This window comes from Limanda limanda, chromosome 14, assembly GCF_963576545.1.
Source record: "Limanda limanda chromosome 14, fLimLim1.1, whole genome shotgun sequence".
NCBI classification, from domain to species: Eukaryota; Metazoa; Chordata; class Actinopteri; order Pleuronectiformes; family Pleuronectidae; genus Limanda; species Limanda limanda.
Genome location: NC_083649.1, coordinates 20,996 through 41,166, shown reverse-complemented (window position 1 = coordinate 41,166; position 20,171 = coordinate 20,996). Strand labels below are relative to the sequence as shown.

Here is a 20,171-nt window from a genome sequence, read left to right as displayed (position 1 = left end):
AATATGAGAATCACTGATCAGCTGAAAATCGAGCTTCACTCCTGATGTTTATGTTTCTTGTGAAGACTAACGACCCCTGGTGGCGGCCTGACGACTCGCAGTCTCATCCAATCAGAGAGGACGCTCTGCCTCACGTCCTTTAACTGACAGGGACTCCAGCCAATGGCAGTGCGCCTGCGCATCTGGGCGCGTTGTGGGGGCGGGGCAAAGCTCCGTGGGTCACAGCGGAAGAAAATGGCGGCCGTGGCTGCAGAGCCAGGAGCTGCGGCGATTTCGACAGGTTCGACGGCGGCAATGGACGACGAAGGCCCGCCAGAACCGGGCCCGGGCCCCCCAGGAGCTGAGGGGCCTCGGGGGTCCGGCCCGGGGCCTCGGGGCTCCGGCCCGGCGGCGGAGCGGCGCGCGGTCCGGGTGGAGGATGGAGGGGACGGGGAGGAGCGCCGCCATGTCGGGCCGGAGCTCGAGCCCGCGGCGGGAAGGGCTCTGTGTGAGGACGAGCTGGTCCTCGACCTCCCGGGAGACCGGATCAGCCTGGACCGGATCAGCCTGGACCGGGTCGGCCTGGACCGGGTCGGCCTGGACCGGGTCGCTCCCGGACTACCGGGGGATCCCGGGTCCGGGCACCGCAGCATCCTCCCGGACCCGCAGCCCTCCGCCGTCTCCCTGCACTCCGTCCCGGCTCCGCCACCCGGCACCGAGGCCGGACTCTCTCTGGCCGAACCCGCGGTACCGACCACCAACGTGACGACGGACCGGACCGAGGCGGCGGGACGGGACCGGGGGTTCACGGTCCCGGTCCAACCGGAGCTGAGGCCTGGGCCCGCGGAGGACGCCCTGTCGGAGGGTACCGCGGACCGGCTGTCGGGCCCGGGCGGACCGGTCGAGCTGGACCGGGACACCGGGTTCATTAGAACCCCCGCGGGGAGCGAGGAGCCGCCGGGACGCGACCTGCGGGACTCGCCCCCCCCCTGTCGGTCCCCCAAGAGACGCCTGCTGCCGGACAAGCAGGAGGAACCCGGTCCACTCGCCTCCTTCCAGGACCTGAGTCCGGGCTCCGAGGTCCGGGTCTGCCTGGACCACGTCATCGATGACGCGCTGGTGGTGTCCTTCCGGCGGGGGGAGCAGGTCTTTTCCGGGGTGTTGATGGACGTGTCCAGAAGGTGAGAACATTTCAATATCCGGTGTTATTATTTATCATATGAACATGACGTCATCACAGGAATCGCACTGAATAAATCGACCAATCTACTTTTTAAGAATCAATAATAGTTTGTGTTAATTTTAAACCTTATTTGTTTGGTCTGTAAAAAGCAGGGGGCGCTGTAATGAGTTATTATTGTAAAAGATCAACGTTGAATCAAGGCTTCTCTAAACCATCGATCTGTATTCTTTATTCTAGTTTGATCGTTGGTTTGTAAAGTTTGATTCCACATCTGTAGACGATTTGTGTTAACGACGCTGACGAGTGAAATAACCAATCGTCCGATGTCTGAAGGTTTGTCACGTTTCAAACTCGCCAGAAGTAACCGGAACACGACCTTATCCAATCAGTGAGCAGGATCCGGTCAGCTGAGCCTAACCCTAGCCCTGACCCCTGACCCTAACGGTTAACGAAGATAAACAGAGTTAGACAAGATGTTGCTCCGTGGTCGTTGTAAAGTGAAACTGTTATATTGTGATAAAACATCATGTTTATAATTCTATTGTCACTACACCTGCTGATAATTCACTTCCTGTTTCCATCAATTCATAATTGTCAAATTAATAATATGAACTAGGGTTGAGCGATATTAGGAAAACATGCGATATATAGATAACGTTGTTTAATATTGCGATGACGATATGACTTGCGATACATAAACATCAACACATCAAGTCATTTAGACTCCTCCTCCTCTGTGTCTATCAGCCACTCCTCCAGTGTGTGTGTGTGTGCGTTGCTCTGAAGAAAGATTAAACTCATTAATGAAAGAATCCATCATCATGTTATGATCAGTGTTGATATCGTGTGATCACTAGAAGTTTCCACAGTATCATTTCGTGGAGGCGTAGCGAGATTTGATGGTTTTCTCTATTTCCTTCTTATCTCATTCAGATTCAGACCCTTTCATTTATCATCTAAAGCGGCCGAATATATTGACATGCAGAGCGTGAATGCGTGGCGTATGGATCGTCATTATCAATAATACTCAATAACAGGAGCTCGCATATCGTCAGATCAACAATTACGATATTATCGTAAATGATATATATCGCACAAACCCTAATATGAACCTGACAATGTTTCAAATCCTAAATGTCGACACGTGTGGTTTAGAATCTCGAAAGTGAACGCAACACGACATCAATGTGATATCATCATGTTGTTTGTACATCCCTTGTGTTAGCGCCACCTGGTGGTGTGGAGTTGAACATCTTGCTGTAGCGTCACTAGTTAATTCTTTGGGATAATGAATCTCCTCTGGTTTGTTTAGTGAAAACAGAAGAAACCAAACAAGGTCTCAGGAGCTTCTGGTGGATTCGTGCTTCAGTAAAGTCTCCGATCGGAGGATCATGAGCAGAGCTTCTAATATTCTGTCACCTCCAGATGGAAGTTTGAATATGAATCAGTGTTAATTTTGGCAGCTATTTTTGATTTAGTCTTAGTCTTTTGACGAAAATGCATATTAGTTTTACTCTAGTTTTAGTCATTTTTATCCTTCTTAGTTTTAGTCTAGTTTTAGTCGACGAAAACAAATTACATTTTAGTCTAGTTTTAGTCACATTTAATAGCCACATTAAACTCCTTATCTTCCCTTCTCACCCCCCCCCCCCCCGTGTTGTGTCTACAACTGCGTTCTAGTCTAGCTTGCAGTACTTAGGTTGTCCATTAGATGTCCCTCCTACAGGTCTATAGCAGGGGTCGGCAACCTTTACTATCAAAAGAGACATTTTGCCCCTCTTCCCCCAAATAAAATTTGTCTGGAGCCGCAAAACATATTTGATAACAAAGCTGATAAAATGTTATATAAAGTTATACTATACTAATCTGTAGATTATTGCATTTATGAAATTATAGAACAACAATAAAGAAAACTGTTGACATTTTATTTATTTTTACCTGTTACAACAAAGGGAAACACCAAATGCTTATGAAGAGGAGAAGAAAATACACAGGCAAGTGTCGGCCTACTTAGAAATAAATTAAACGCAGAACTATGTAGGGTTATTTGAGTCATCCCCATATTTGTGGGTAATGTATGAAATAAGAAGTACCCCATTTTGAAATAAATAAAAACATATAGCTGCAGCCTATATATTTTAGTTGGCGTTGGTGAAATGTGAAAACAAAAAGTGAAAGCAGATCAGACCGGAGGAGGAAACTGAAGCTCGGTAGAAACCAGCTGCAGCTTCTGCTCTGATCCAGAAGCTGAGCGCTGATCTCAGAGCAGCTGAGACCAGAGGAACTCTGTGTTTTCACTGTTTCCATAGTTAAGAAGCAGAAGGCAAGAATATTTTTCGTTATCGTTATCGTCAACGAAATGAACACTGATATGAATCCTTGTTGTTGTAAAGCTGGTCAGCTGTGTTTGAGTTTTGAAGGTTCTCACTGTGTGTGTGGTCTTCAGGTTCGGACCGTACGGGATCCCCATCACCGTGTTTCCCAAACGAGACGACAAGAGTCCGCTCCAAACGTTTCTTCAGTCAGGACCTGCTGCCAACGACCAGACGTCCACCAAACAGGAGCAAGCCACCGTCAGCCCCCCGGCCCCCCCACCCCATCACCCATGGACTGCCAAACCACCACCGCTGTTCCAGGAGGGGGCGCCCTACCCCCCCCCTCTGTTCATCAGGGACACCTATAACCAGGCCTTACCTCAGCCACTGCCACGAAAGATCAAACGGCCAAAGCGGCGCTATCGCTGCGAGGAGCCAACCTCCATCATGAACGCCATCAAGCTCCGCCCCCGCCAAGTGCTCTGTGACAAGTGCAAAGGCGTGGTGGCGTCAGGTGGGAACAGGGAAGCACGGCGGGTCGACCTGAGGGGCGAGGAGGCGTCTCGGCGGCGGAGGGCAGCTGAGGGACCGATCTCCTCGGAGGTCAAGAGGCTGAGGAGCGACGACAAAGGTGGACGGATGGCCACAGAGAGACGGGCGTCGTCAGGGACCTGTATGTCATCGTCCCCTCGTCGTGTGCTGAGGGGCGTGGCATCATCTTCGTCCTCGTCATCCTCACCCGGCCCCCTCCGCTTGAAGCTGAACTCTAAGAAGGCGCTGGCCAAAGATTCTGCCAGCGATCGCTCCAAAGCGCGGCAGGTTCTCCAGAAGCTGGCGAGGAGCGCCCAGCCTCCAGCTCACCGCGAGCCCAGAGCCCAGAGTCCGATCCAGGACCGCACCAAGGCCGTGACCCGAGCCGCCGCCCTGCAGAACCACAACCAGAAGGTCCACTTCACCCGCCGCCTGCAGCACCTCAGCGGCGCCGCGGGCAGCTCCAGCTCCCGCACGCCGCTGCCGCCCAGAATGCGTCTCAAACCTCAAAGGTATCGTACTGATGATAACCAGGCTCCCCCCCCAACCCCGCCCAAACAGGGCACTCGCTCATCGCCTCTCAAACCCGCTTTAAACCCCGCCCCCACATCGGACCTGGTCCCGCCGTCCGCTCTGCCATTTCTTTCTCAAGCGTCCCCCCCCTCCACCTGTGCAGTCAGCGTTGTCATGGAGACGCATGAAGTCTGTATAGATCAGGGAGGAGGAAGGGGGGGAGGTGAGGGTCCTCCCCCAGCCCCCCCCTCCTCCTCCTCTGTGTCGTCCTTGGACTCGTCCCACTCAGAGGGCGGCTCCTCAGAGACCTTTGAGCCCCCGCCCACTGGAGACCCCCCCTCCCTCCCCTCCCTCCCCTCTCCTGACTCGTTAGCTCCTCTCTCCCCCCCTTCTTCCTCACCCACCATCCCTCCCCTTAGATCCGATAGCGAGGAGCCACAGGTTGGCGGCGGCGAGGAGGACGAGGAGGGAGGTGAAGTTAAGAGGCGTCGTAAGTCGTCCACGTCCTCGTCCTCGTCCTCCTCTTCGTCGTCTCCCAGCGTGTTCTCCAAGTCCGTGTCCCGGTGTCCTCTTCCCGACGGGCGCACCGTGTGCGTGGGGGACATCGTCTGGGCCAAGATCTACGGTTTCCCCTGGTGGCCGGCTCGAGTGCTCGGCATCACGGTGGTGCGGCGTGGTGACACGGGCCTGGCGGTGCGGCAGGAGGCTCGGGTCTCCTGGTTCGGCTCCCCCACCACCTCCTTCCTGCCACTGGCCCAGTTGTCCCCCTTCCTGGAGACCTTCCAGTCTCGCTTCGATAGGAAGAGGAAGGGGCCGTACCGCCGTGCCATCGCAGAGGCCGCTAGTGCGGCCAAGCAGCTAACGCCTGAAGTCCGAGCCCTGCTTACGCAGTTCGAGACGTAGCATCCGATAAAACAACCCCCACCCCCCCACGCTTCTAACCCCTGTCATTGCCCCGCCCTCTTCAGGTGGTGGGAGAAGAATGGATTGAATCTTGACGAACTGACGTGTTTGTTTGAGCGTAAGGGGCGGAGCCTGAGGCTAACTAGTTAGCAGAGGTGGTGGAGCCTGAGGGTAACCAGTCAGTGTTAGGTGGTCAGGGGGTGTGACTTATCATCAGGTGTTAGCATTTCCACTCGCCATCTCGTCAGCGTCATCTTTTTCCAGTTCATGAAAGAGACAGTTTGCCAAATGACTCATTGGTGATGTCACAGTGATAGTTATGATGTCACATTCGTCATGAATCACTAAAGAGAATCACAAAATACTCATTAACAACAAAATAAGGTTTATTTAGTTACTAAGCCAAACATGGTTGTATCTCGACCCTGGTCGATTGATTGAAATATTGATTTGATCATGTGACACCTGGACTTCATCAGTTCAGTGATGGCGACTCGAAACGCTGACATACTTATGTCACTTCCTGTTCCTCCTGGTTTCTGAACATTCTGTCCCGACTGAAAACTTTTTTGAAGAAGAATTTGAAACAGTGTTGTTCAATGACATCATCTGTTCTCTGATTGGTTCATATTCTCATCTCCCACAATCCAACAGGAGCTGTACTAGGTCCCTGTAGTCCTGTCTTGCACCTAGGGATGTCGGGATTAACCTATTTTATGATAACAGCCGTTTCAAAGCTGTAAACTACGATGTCCAACTACGATGTCCTGCCTCTCGGGAGTTGGCTGATTAATGTGTGCGCCGTGCGGTGAAATCTTTAGCGAGCCACTGAAACGTTAACTGAGAAGAGGGAACTGACGTAACAGCCTTATTTCCGCCAACGTTGGGCAACAAACAACATCCCTACACCCCCCTCTCTCTCTCCCTCCTCCCTCTTACCCTCTTTATACATGTAGCCCAGAGAGTAATTCACCTATACTGAGGTCATGTATAAGAATGTGCTTGAACCAGGACAATATGCCCCGTTAAGTTTTACACAACTAGTCAACACTTTGCTCCCAAAAGTAGTACAACCTCGGACGGTGACACTTTACAACAAAAGTCCCAAACAGATACACTGCTTATGTTGACAGGAAACACAAATTCACTGACCAGCCTTCCACAGTAAGGCAACTAAATAAAATAGCTTACATAAATTACTTTTAAATAGCCAAACGTTACGCGCTAAAAACTGTTGATAGTAAATATTTTAGTTCATTAGCTATATATTGCTTGTTGTGTGTCTTTTTCCTTCTATAGTATCGATAATCGTGAAAACTGTGAAACCGTGATATTTCCTCTGACAATAATTGTGGCACCAGAACTTCCCATCGTGACATCCCTAGCTGCACCAGGTCCCTGTAGTCAGGATCAACACGACTTTTTGGCGAATCTTGGATCAGTTCCGGGTCGTTTGTTCAGAATTTGATCAAACTCATGGATCATCAGTTTCCTCCTCAGGAAGTTTCACAAGAAAAGATTCAGCTGCTGATGTTATTTAAAGACTCTTATTTTGAAGTTGACAGATGAGCAGACAGACGAACAGGAAGTACCTGACTGTTAGAATGATGAAGGTGAAGGTGATTTTCCCTCAGACTCGTTTTACCGTCTGTTTGCAGATCAGAGATTCTGAAACAATGACACCGATCAATTCATCAATCGATCAAAAGAAACTGTACATGTTTATTTCTGTTGTTTTAAATCTATTAATAAACTGTCAAACTTCTCTTTTCATCGTCTTCGTCATTTAAACTCTTCTTCTTCTCTGGTGCTTTGACTGTAGGAGTAACAGCGGTGCCTTGCTCAGCAGCATGCTGGCAGCAGATTTTCTCACCTGCAAACAGTTTGGTAAAAATTTGTCCGAAAGGGTTTACCACAAACATCAGCAACAAAATAATAATATCTGACGATCAATATCAGCGAAGCGTGTTCAGAAACTTTTAACAATTCAAATAAAAACATTTATTTTTTTAAATGTCCACTTGTGGCTGATTGGAGGGAAAGTGGATAATTACTGGATGATATAAAGTAGTGAGGGATAACTAATTAATATGATTTGACACATGTCATTGCGTCCATGTGTCAGGTGAGTATGTTCCCATGGAAACTACAGATTTCATAATAAAAAGCTCAAAGTGAAATTTTGCTCAGTTTTGTATATTTTTCTGCGTTTGACTCAAGTAAATCTGCCCCTGGAGGTGACTCGCTGAACTGCAGGATGTATTTGTTTGAACTTGACAACATATTTGACTGAGTGAGGAGCCGGTAAAAAATTTGTTAAAACCACGTTAAGAATCATGTGAGCACGTGTTATTTAAAAACGTTCTGACCTCATACAGCCCCTAGTGGACAAACATTTAATTTCACGACATTAAGGTATGTTGGTGTAAAGTTTTATATCGTGATTCTCGGTGAAGAGTTAAAAAAGCAAAACTGATTAACCTTGATCAGTTATTGATTATAAACCATTTATTTATATATAATCACATAATTAAGTTATACGGGGTTCAGGTGAACGTAGCAGTGTCATGATTGATCATGTGATCACCTGCTGATGACATCATCAGTAACACCTGTCTCTCTCTCTCTCTCTCTCTGCAGTACGACTTTGAAGAGCTGCTGACAGATAATCCTGTGCTGTGATTGGATGAGAGGATGTAGGTGGAGTCCAAACAACCGATGAGCAATCACATGGACATTAATAATTAATGATTAAGAGTTTATATCTATCAAGAGTTTGAATTTATCACTGAGCGTATCCATGACAACAGGTTTATATTGTGTCAATTTTATTTTGCTTTGTACAATCAGATCATTAACGATGAGTGATCAATTAGTTGAATGATAAACTGTTTACACTCGGGCCACAGTGGGAGCGTGTGTGTCTGTTGTGTGTTTGTTGTGTTTTCTGTGTGTCTGTTGTGCTTCAGCCGATCTTTAATTTCTGTGGTGTGGATTCCGATTGGTTGACAGTGTGAACCCTAACCCCGCCCTCACGGGACTTTAAATAGAAATGTCAGGGTTCTGTTTTATTAAATAAAATTTCCTCTTGTGGAACAGTTCAGGTGTTAGGTGACTATGTCTGAAATGTTTATGATATATTTCTTTATTTAAATATGTTTTTAAACCTTTTTAAATTCAGCTTCAATATTCTGAATCATTATTAATGTTTACATTTTGAATTTCATTTAGAGAAAATACATTTGATCTGTCAACATCAATTCAGTTTTGTTTTTATAGCATCAAATCATAGTATACATTATCTCAAGGCTCTTTACATAGGGTAAAAAACTATAGAGAAACCAACAGTTCCATAACGTCATTAAAAAACTCTTGAGATAAAAACTAATAAAAACTTTAACTCTAAAGTTTCCAATCAGTTCATCAATCAATCATTGAGCAGATCCACTCATACACACACTTTTTTATTTCTTTGACCTGGTGCAAATATGTGATGGTAAAACTCTTGTAATTAATGTTTAATTATTAAGGTGATATTGTTACAAACTGCAGATGATCATTGCAATAAAGAAATGCTCATGTTACACAGTCTGGTTGTTTATCTAATTCTAATATCAATATTAAGGTAAGGGTTAGTGCTAAACTGCTCAGCAGAAGTTTACTTAGCAATATGTCAACACTCTTTTACACAGATCTCACAAAACCCAAATCTCTATTGAACTTTGTTAAAAAAGGGAAACATTCAGATGCACGTTGTATAATGTTTGATTCCCTCAGGATTCATCTCTAATGCACATGTGTGAATCTTCTGATCCACCGATAAAATCTGTCTGTTTTGATCTGTGCTTATATGAATTAAAGAGGTCAAAGGTCAAATAAATAGAACAAAAATTGCTGAATTCACCGATGCACCATAAAACCTAAACCATGTTCACTGTCTCACAACTTCACTGTCTCACAACTTTACTGTCTCACAACTTCACTGTCTCACAACTTTACTGTCTCACAACTTCACTGTCCCACAACTTCACTGTCTCACAACTTTACTGTCTCACAACTTCACTGTCCCACAACTTCACTGTCTCACAACTTCACTGTCTCACAACTTCACTGTCTCACAACTTTACTGTCTCACAACTTCACTGTCTCACAACTTTACTGTCTCAACACTTCACTGTCTTACAACTTTACTGTCTCACAACTTCACAGTCTCACAACTTTACTGTCTCACAACTTCACTGTCTCACAACTTTACTGTCTCACAACTTCACTGTCTCACAACTTTACTGTCTCACAACTTTACTGTCTCACAACTTCACTGTCCCACAACTTCACTGTCTCACAACTTCACTGTCTCACAACTTCACTGTCTCACAACTTTACTGTCTCACAACTTCACTGTCTCACAACTTTACTGTCTCAACACTTCACTGTCTTACAACTTTACTGTCTCACAACTTCACAGTCTCACAACTTCACTGTGTCACAACTTCACTGTCTCACAACTTCACTGTCTCACAACTTCACTGTCCCACAACTTCACTGTCCCACAACTTCACTGTCTCACAACTTCACTGTCTCACAACTTCACTGTGTCACAACTTCACTGTCTCACAACTTCACTGTCTCACAACTTCACTGTCTCACAACTTCACTGTCTCACAACTTCACTGTCCCACAACTTCACTGTCTCACAACTTCACTGTCTCACAACTTCACTGTCCCACAACTTCACTGTCCCACAACTTCAATGTCTCACAACTTCACTGTCTCACAACTTTACTGTCTCACAACTTCACTGTCTTACAACTTTACTGTCTCACAACTTCACAGTCTCACAACTTCACTGTCTTACATGTTCACTGTCCCACAACTTCACTGTCCCACAACTTCACTGTCCCACAACTTCACTGTCTCACAACTTCACTGTCTCACATGTTCACTGTCTCACAATTTTACTGTCCCACAACTTCACTGTCTCACATGTTCACTGTCTCACATGTTCACTGTCCCACAACTTCACTGTCCCACAACTTCACTGTCTCACAACTTTACTGTCTCACAACTTCACTGTCTCACATGTTCACTGTCCCACAACTTCACTGTCCCACAACTTCACTGTCTCACAACTTTACTGTCTCACAACTTCACTGTCTAACATGTTCACTGTCCCACAACTTCACTGTCCCACAACTTCACTGTCTCACAACTTCACTGTCCCACAACTTCACTGTCTCACATGTTCACTGTCTCACAACTTCACTGTCCCACAACTTCACTGTCTCACATGTTCACTGTCTCACAACTTCACTGTCTCACATGGTTACATTAGCTTAAAAAAAAGCCAAACTACAAGTGCAACATATAAGTCTTGACCTATTATGTAAAGTGCCTTGACATATTATACATTGTGTTTTAATATTTGGCGCTATACAAATTGAATGAATAACTGCAACTATACATATTTTTTTATATAAACACACAGAGTTGACAATATAAATCTAAGTGGACTAGGTACATTACTCAACTGCACTACTGTGATAATATTCATCTACATTGTGTATTTATATGCATCGTGTACATAATAATCCTTATTTGATCCAGCAACTTCGCACTCTGCACTATATGATTCACAACCTCATGTATATTAGTAACCTGTTCGTTAATGATCATCTTTGTTCTTTGCACCACTGCACTATCGTCCTCTGGTCACAATTCCACCATAACCGTAGCGTAGTTAAATGTTTATTGTCCACTCTTCTTGTTTCCCGTTGCACGACTGCTCCGTACAGTTTAACTCTATTTGCACATAGTAGTTATGTTTATTTTGCTAGTTTTTTGTAGTCTGTTGCTAATGGTGCGTCTGTCTGTGTAAATACACTGAGCAAAGTTACATCGGAAATAAAAAAAATTAACTGTGAACTCGTTCATTATAAATGTGAACTGGCACAACACTGAGTTATACTAAATATAAAACTTTTTAAGCTGTGTTGTCAAATATGTTTTGTGGCTCCAGACAATTTTATTTGGTGGAAGGGGGGGGGCAAATTGGGCTCTTTTGATAGTAATGGTTGCCGACCCCTGTGTTAAGAAGAGTATAACACATTTATTGTTGCCAGTAGGGGGTGCTATGGCTGTGATTGAATATAAGTTCCGGCAAAAGCTAGATATGTTTACAAATATGAGATTCATTACTCAGATAAAAAACGGGAAAATCAGTCGTTTTTGCTGCGGTGGCTGCTCTTGCCCTAGTAACAACAACAACAACAACAACTAGATCAATAACAACTGAAACAAAAATAACAACTATAACAATAATGACAACAACTATAATAACAACTATAGCAACAACAAAAATGTTACCCCTAACTTCAACAACAACTACACAAACAGTGTGATTGTTTTCGTGGTCAATGTGTCGTCTCTGCACGTGTGAAACTTACATCATTGAACCTCAGTGATAATCCGATAATCAATAATCCGATAATCAATAATCCGATAATCAATAATCATTGAACCTGTTGTATCAGTGGAAGTGACACACCTGACCAGGCGAGAGGTCCCTGTCACATGGAGACACATCGTGTGTGTGTGTGTTAATAATCATGTTAATCTTTCTGGACTTTCACCTCAAACTACCCCCCCCCCCCCCCCTCACTCTCTCTCTGTGTCTCTTCAGTTTTCGGTGCTCGGTCGTCCAGGAGTTAAACAGCGGCAGGTGAAATGGAAACCGATCAGAAGGTAAATTGATGATTGATTATTGATTGAATTCTTTTTCTGCTGATTTCTACTCACTGGTGATATGAAGGACCGGTTCCTGTCTCACACCTGCAGTCACTAAGGTGAAGCTCGGGTCCATAACTATTCACAGCTAGTGTTCAACATCCAGGGACTTTCTGTTTGTCCAGACTAGAAGTATTACACTTTATTTAAACTGCAGCATAGATTCAGCTTCTGTCGGAGTGAAGGAACCAGAAGTGTTTCCTATCTGAGGTAGGACCAGGACGCTGTGTTTTGCCAGTACAGACCAGAAACAGAAAATTAAAGCTCAGGTTGGTGAAACTGCAAAAGCTACAGAACAGGCAACTCTTTGAAAAATAGCATACATCCCACCTCCGTGTGGGCCCTCCAATCAAAGCCCCCCCCCAAAAAAACATAACCGCGCATTGATAACTTAATTGTGACTCGCTGAATTCGAACCATCGTCTCTGTCTCCGTGGTATTTGTCTCTCCGCCTGAAGATCCCGGTCATGCAGAGTCAAAGCATGTGTGGATAGAAACAAGATCAAAAGTGTTTCAGAAACAAATGACCAACCCGACCTTTCATAAAGCAACAGTTGAATTGTTGAAAATGTGTCACTGCTAACTAGTGGTGGTTGGGCGTAAAATCTATTTGGGGGTGAATTGTTGGGGGGGGCATCGAGCTGCTGAGCAACAATAAGCCTGCTGCGAAAACACTCACTGTGTCTAAGTGACTGTGGAACTTCCATGCTGCTTTTATTTGTCAGAGAGATGTTTCATGTCTCGCCGACACTTTGAAACAGCAAACAGGTGAAGCAGTGAAAAACAATAACACCACATCCAGTTATCACGTCTGTTTCTCAGAACAGGAGCAGGAGAAAGTGAAAAGTCATCTTCATCACTTGCTGCTGAATCTGTAAATCAGGTCAGACAAAGATCCTTTATCCTCCTAATAATGAAACTATATTTTACATTTACCCAGAACCAGATTCAGACTCTCACTCAGAGTGAGACTCTTCTTCAGTTAAAACGATTTTCACCTTTCCTAAAAGTGACGTCTGATTACTTAAAAGACTCAAACAGTTATGATGGAAAACAGCAGCACAGGTGTGTTTGGGGCCTATAAACTAAGCAAGTTCAGCACACCTAGGATATCGCTTAACCTCACCAACACAGTTGTCACAGGAAGCTGGTTATTAATCTCATAAATCAACCCAGGTTTGGCTAACCCTAACGCTATCTCCTTGACACGTGTTCTCAGTGTGTGTCTGACAGTTTGAGTCTTTCAGGTGAAACCCTGGTGGCCTCAAGCTCAGCTGCAGGAAATAAAACACACAAACAAACTCTAAAGAAGGAAGTAGATTTTCATATCTTTACAATACAACAGGTACAACACTGTGATTCTATTTCTACTGTATATCAATATCAGTACACGCATGTACAATGAGGTTTGAAAGTCAGAAACTCAATGAACATAAGTAGAAAACCATAAAGAACAATAGAAACTAGAGAAAAGACTTGAATGTGTAAAATGTAGATTGAGTTTCTCTGCATCAGCCACAGTGAGCAGGTGAAGCAGCTGCAGCCTGTGGGACCAGGAGCACCTTGCTCCTACGGGTCAGGTGGGTTCTGTTCGGATCCTCTGAGAGGAATCTAGATCTTCAGAAGCTCATCAGAGGAGCTCAAAGGCTCCTGTGGGTCTCTGAAGACCCCGGTCCTCCTCTGAAGACCCAGGTCCTCCTCTGAAGACCCTGGTCCTCCTCAGAAGACCCCGGTCCGCCTCTGAAGACCCTGATGACAAGGGGAGGAGCTTCGTAGGACAGAAACCTCTGAATTAAACCTGAAGTTACCTGAAGACCACAAATCCTGCTTCGTAGTTCAGGCCTGGCTTTGTTCAGTTGTGTTCAGTTGTGTTCAGTTGTGTTCATGTGAGTTCTGGTGAATACATGTGTATTTAGGTGAGTTTGGTTGGGTTCAGGTGTGTTTAGGTATTTCTTAAATGATGTATTTATAATAACAGGTTTGTGTGTCCTTCTGTCCAATCAGAGTTGTGATCACCTGGCAGAAAGTCAGAGTAAGACATTCAACAGGATTAACAAGCCAATGAGAGAAGACCAAAACATGACGCCGGCAGTAGGAACCAAGAAGGCGGGACCTGACATGATTTACACCATCGAAGACGTCCCACCTTGGTACCTGTGTGTTCTACTGGGACTCCAGGTGAGACTGGGATCAAACAATGAACGATGACAGGTCAGTGAGTAGTTGATGATGTCACCTGACCTCTGCTCTAATCTGTCTTCAGCATTACCTGACATGCTTCAGCGGCACAGTGGCAGTTCCGTTTCTCCTGGCAGAGGCCATGTGTGTCGGGCGAGACCAGAACACCATCAGTCAGCTGATCGGAACCATCTTCACCACAGTCGGAATCACCACCCTGATCCAGACCACAGTGGGAGTCAGGTGAGTCAGAGCGAGACGGGTGAGGCAGAGCGAGTCAGAGCGAGTCAGAGCGAGTCAGAGTGTCACGGTGTGTGTTTGTGTGTGTTTGTGTGTGTGTGTGTGTGTATGTGTGTGTGTAGACTTCCTCTGTTTCAGGCTAGTGCGTTTGCTTTCCTGATTCCTGCTCAGGGGATCCTCAGTCTGGATCGCTGGAGGTGTCCCAGTGAGGGTGAGACATGTTTTCTACCTGTCTGTCTCTGTAATTCAATTCAGCTTTATTTGTAAAGCATCAAATCATAATCTGAATCCATGTGGTTTGTGAAAGGAGAAAAGTGGGCTGAGAAAAGAGAGAGAGAGACTTTGGATGGAAAAAACACAAAGTTAGTTACATTATTACATTTCATTTAGCTGACACTTGTATCCAAAGCGACTTACAATAAGTAATTGTAATAAAATAAATAAATGTGGGAGAAGAGAGACAGAAAGGAGGGGAGACGTGCTCAGTGAATGATGGGAGTTCCCCCTCAGGACTCACCTGATCCAGAACTATAGGCTCTATCAAAGCTGCAGGTTCTACCTCCTGTTCTACTCTGACAGACTCTAGAACCACAAGGGAACCTGTGTTGTGTGGATTTTTTTGGTTTATACAGTGTTATGAGCTCTTTGATATATGAAGGGTTTCATTGTTAAGAGCTTTATATGTGAGGAGCAGGATCTTGATATTCAGATTTTACAGGGAACCAATGAAGAGAAGCTAAGAGCAGTAATATGATGACTAATAATATTAATCATTTGTTGCATCTGCAGAGGAGATTTATGGGAACTGGAGCCTTCCACTGAACACTCAACACATCTGGCAACCGCGCATCAGAGAGGTACATGATGACCTCTGTTCTACATGGAGGTCGGGGGGGGGGGGGGTCATTTTCAGAGCAACACGGCTGATGCGATCAAGTGTGTTTCCCGTGTCAGATCCAGGGGGCGATCATCGTGTCCAGTGTGCTGGAGCTCATCATCGGTCTCTGTGGGTTGCCAGGGTTACTGCTGGAGTTCATTGGTCCTCTAACCATCACACCAACTGTCTCACTGATTGGCCTGTCTGTCTTCACCACGGCTGGAGACAGAGCTGGTTCTCACTGGGGCCTGTCAGCGCTGTGAGACACATTTCTGTCTGTCTGTCCACCTGTCTGTCCACCTGTCTGTCCACCTGTCTGTCCACCTGTCTGTCTACCTGTCTGTCTACCTGTCTGTCCACCTGTCTGTCCACCTGTCTGACCGACTGTCTCTCTGTTTCAGGTGCATCTTTCTCATCGTGTTATTTTCTCAGTACCTAAGAGATACATCATTTCCTGTTCCTGTTTACAGTCGTAAGAAAGGTCTGACGTCAACGAGAGTCCAGATGTTCAAGATGTTTCCTGTAAATAACACACACACACACACACACACACACACACACACACACACACACACACACACACACACACACACACACACACACACACACACACACACACACACACACACACACACACACACACACACACACACACACACACACACACACACACACACACACACACACACACACACACACACACACACACACACACACACACACACACACACTGCTCAGGTCACTGAGGTCTTTTGGACTACAGGGGGCGCTCCTGAAGACTTGTTATGACTGTGTAGTTCTTTGGAGTAGTTTGCTGGAGCAGCAGCATTTCATCTGCTGACAGGAAGAGACGGGAGCGGCTGGTGAGGAGGAGCTCGGTCCCGGGTGTTTGACTCAGTGGAGGTGGTGGGACAGAGCAGGGTGAAGCTGTCTTCTCAGATGGACAACCAGTCCCCCCCCCCTGCAAGACACCATCCAGCACTGGGCAGCTGTTCATCTGTCTGAGCAATACAACCGTTCATGTGCAATTCATTCACTGTAAACATCCTCACACATGATTTCCTGTCTTTACACTGTAAATACTGGTTTAATTACATTACAATACATTACATTACATTTAGCTGCAGTTTTTATCCAAAGCGACAAACCAGAACAACAAGAATCAAGAAAGTACAATTTCTTCAAAAAAGCTAAACTACAAAGTGCGATAAGTAAGGGACATTTAAGTGCTACCAAGTTGTTAGTTTTTAAATTGTACTCAAAGTATAGTCGGAAGAGGTGTGATGATTACATTCAAATGTTTCTATATTTCTAGTTATATATACCTCACACTTAAGTATTGCATGTTACCTATTACTTGCTGATGTCTTTTTGACTCTTGCTGCTTTAATACTCCCATTGTGGGACTAATAAAGGATTATATCATATCTCCACACACACACACACACACACACACACACACACACACACACACACACACACACACACACACACACACATTACTTCCTCTAAGTCAAGAAACGTTTAAACAAATTAAAGCATTTATATCCGTGTAAGGGATGATGATTCAATAAATTGGATTGATCGTAGTGAGGTGATAATAAACCACGAAGCCTAAAAGCATTCGGTCGTCAGTGGAAACATCGACCCTCCCATGTCGCCTCACTCTGTTTATTCTTCTTCAGGTTGCTTCACGTCTGTCAGTTGAGGTATTAACGTGTTTTCTTTCAGATTATTCTCGCCATCATGTTGGTTTGGCTCGTCTGTTACATCCTCACTCTGACCGACCTGTTGCCTAGTGACCCCGAGCAGTACGGACACAAAGCTCGGACTGACGCCCGCGGAGACATCATGACCTCAGCGCCCTGGTTCAGGGTGCCCTACCCCTGTGAGTCAGCCAATCACAGGCCTCAACACAATATCAGATATGGTGGAGGTCATTAAAGGTCATTTAATCTCAAAGGCCTTACAGGTCACAGTCAGATGATGATGATGATGATGATGGTGAAGATGATGATGATGGTGATGGTGAAGATGATGATGATGGTGATGGTCTCTGATAGGTCAATGGGGGTTGCCAGTGGTTACGGTAGCCGGGGTGTTGGGAATGCTAAGTGCGACGATGGCAGGAATCGTTGAGTCGATTGGAGATTACTACGCCTGTGCCCGTCTCTCTGGAGCCGCACCTCCTCCGGTCCATGCCATCAACAGGTGAGACAGGAAGTAAAAAGGAAGTAAGATTACCTGCAAACTCACCCACAGCGCCCCCCAGCTGCTGTGTGACAGTGTTTGTCTTTCAGGGGAATCTTCATTGAGGGACTTTCTTGTATTATTGCTGGTCTGTTGGGAACAGGAAATGGCTCCACTTCCTCAAGTCCAAATATAGGCGTTCTAGGCATCACCAAGGTAACCGAGACCATGTACACATGAATGGGTTCATTGGTTTGGTAGAAACCGGTCCTGGACCTATTGTTATGGACCAGATCATAGACTGTGATTAAAGATGGATGACATGACAGATCCCAAATCATCTGGATCGCCCCCTGGTGGCTGGTTGTAGTATAGGTCATAAACTTCTCCTCCATGTTAGCAGATGGGCCATGAACCAAACTAAAACATCCAAGTAGATGTTAAATAAATGTTTATTCAAGTGTTTCCGGTCAGTTGAGGGCTGAGATGTCATGATTGACAGCTGAGACTGACTCAGGATTGGTGAAGTGTGTGTATGGGCGGGACCTTGATAACATGGCTCTACTCCACAATCACTGCTGCACAGACTCTGACTGCAAATATATGATCAATTTATTTACAGTCATTGATCATGGATTGGTGAATAGGCCTGAATTGGCGTTTTGGATGTTTGAATCGTTGACCCGGTGTGCAGGTGGGCAGCAGGCGGGTGGTGCAGTATGGAGCGGCCATCATGCTCCTGTTGGGATCAGTCGGGAAGTTCACGGCTCTGTTTGCATCATTGCCGGATCCGATTCTTGGAGGGATGTTCTGCACACTGTTTGGTGAGTCGCCATCAAAGCTCACATGCGTTCATACAGGTGTGTTGATGATGTCACATTAATCCAGGTGTGTCTCCACAGTCGCCAAAGTGCTGCTCATTGTGGGAACTGTTGGGTTTCTCGATAAAAAATCTTAAGGTCTTGACCTTCAATGGAAAGAGCTTTGAGATAATGTATATATTATGATTTGATGCTACAGAAATGAAAATGAATTAAATTGAATTGATGTCACAATAATCCAGGTGTGTTTCTCAGGTATGATCACAGCTATCGGTCTGTCGAACCTGCAGCTGGTGGATTTAAACTCCTCCAGAAATCTGTTTGTTCTCGGATTCTCAATGTTCTTTGGCTTGATGCTGCCGAATTACCTGGACGCTCACCCCAACTCCATCCACACAGGTCAGACCCACGTGATGTAGATCCCTTCTGTGTTTGGATCTACGTGATGTAGATCACTTCTGTGTTTGGATCTACGTGATGTAGATCACTTCTGTATGTTCAGGTCTTGCGGAGCTGGATCAGATTTTGACGGTCCTTTTATCCACTGAGATGTTCGTTGGAGGTTTTTTGGCTTTTTGTCTTGACAACACAATACCTGGTAAAACACACACAACTCTATACACTGACTAATCGTATTTTTTACACGAACCCTAATTATTTACAGTTACATGTTTGTGTGTGTCTGTCGTGCCCGTTTGTGTGTGGGTTTCTTCTTTTGGTGTCTTCAGGTACCAGAGAGGAGCGGGGTTTAATTGAGTGGAGATCTTCCTGTTCCTCTTCCTGTTCTTCTTATGATCTTCCTCTGGGGATGGGGGTCATCAGGAAGATTCCCTGGCTCAGGCGATTTCCCATCAGCCCCTCCTTCACAGGCTTCAGGGCGTCTGATGATCCATCGATACCTGAGGAGGAGGAGGAGGAGCAAACAAGAACCGGAGAGAAAGCAGCTGACGTCCACCTGTCCAGCACCAAGGTGTGACTGTGATGTCATCAATCACACCTGCCAGATGGACAGGGAGTACAAACCCTGTGTGATGTCAGCGTGATGTCACATCTCGTTAAATAGATGATTATAAATAACGTTTTTTAAGAAGTATGAAGCAGTTACCATGGAAACACCCTTAACATTGTTTCTGTTGTTTACTTTCACACATCAAATGAAACCTTGATAAAAAGGTTGTTTTATATAATATAAATATTTGTACTATTATGAGTGCGTGATGACACTGTAAAAAATCTAAACTAAAACATTATAGGATCAGAAAAATTACACATATCATTTTTACCATAACTTGTTTAATGACGTGCATCAATAATGTTAGTGAATCTGAAATTATTGGGTAAGGTTAAAATACAAAAAAATAAAAAATAACAATGATTCCGTAATAATGATTAACTGTGTTTTGTACATTATTTGTTTATATTTTATGTTTGGTTTTCTATCAAATTCAAATGTGAAGTACTTTGTTTAAATGTGTGAAAAAAATTCTATTCATGAAATGTTTTGTATAAAAAAAGTAGTTTGACTGAAATAAAAACTAATACAACTGTTAGAATAACTGTATAATATTGATGTGAATGTATTTTACTTCATGTGAAAACATATGATTAAATAATCCTAAGAATTATAACAACAAAATTATCATTTGTCTCCATAATTT

The 20,171-nt window shown here is 44.9% G+C and overlaps 2 protein-coding genes across 2 annotated transcripts; both read left to right on the top strand.

Annotated features, from left to right (window-relative positions):
* Window positions 1-234: 234 nt before the first annotated feature.
* pwwp2a (PWWP domain containing 2A) lies at window positions 235-8,525 on the top strand. The gene is made up of 2 exons (XM_061086403.1): window positions 235-1,160; window positions 3,609-8,525. The coding sequence occupies exons 1-2, from the start codon at window positions 235-237 to the stop codon at window positions 5,422-5,424; spliced, it is 2,742 nt and encodes a 913-aa protein (XP_060942386.1). The 3' UTR covers window positions 5,425-8,525.
* Window positions 8,526-11,491: 2,966 nt separating this feature from the next.
* slc23a1 (solute carrier family 23 member 1) lies at window positions 11,492-19,489 on the top strand. Its single transcript, XM_061086237.1, is given in 16 exon segments — window positions 11,492-11,519; window positions 11,955-12,079; window positions 12,082-12,165; window positions 14,212-14,385; window positions 14,471-14,628; window positions 14,748-14,836; window positions 15,415-15,482; window positions 15,580-15,761; window positions 15,904-16,024; window positions 17,234-17,390; window positions 17,566-17,713; window positions 17,803-17,908; window positions 18,387-18,516; window positions 18,769-18,912; window positions 19,016-19,111; window positions 19,242-19,489. Coding segments are annotated over 16 exon segments (2,058 nt in total).
* The last annotated feature ends 682 nt before the right edge of the window (window positions 19,490-20,171 follow it).

Excerpts from the sequence above, each read along its gene's own strand:
- pwwp2a (XM_061086403.1), top strand. The coding sequence starts at position 235 with ATGGCGGCCGTGGCTGCAGAGCCAGGAGCTGCGGCGATTTCGACAGGT. Across the intron at positions 1,161-3,608 it reads TTGATGGACGTGTCCAGAAG|GTTCGGACCGTACGGGATCC; the intron begins GTGAGAACATTT and ends TGTGGTCTTCAG.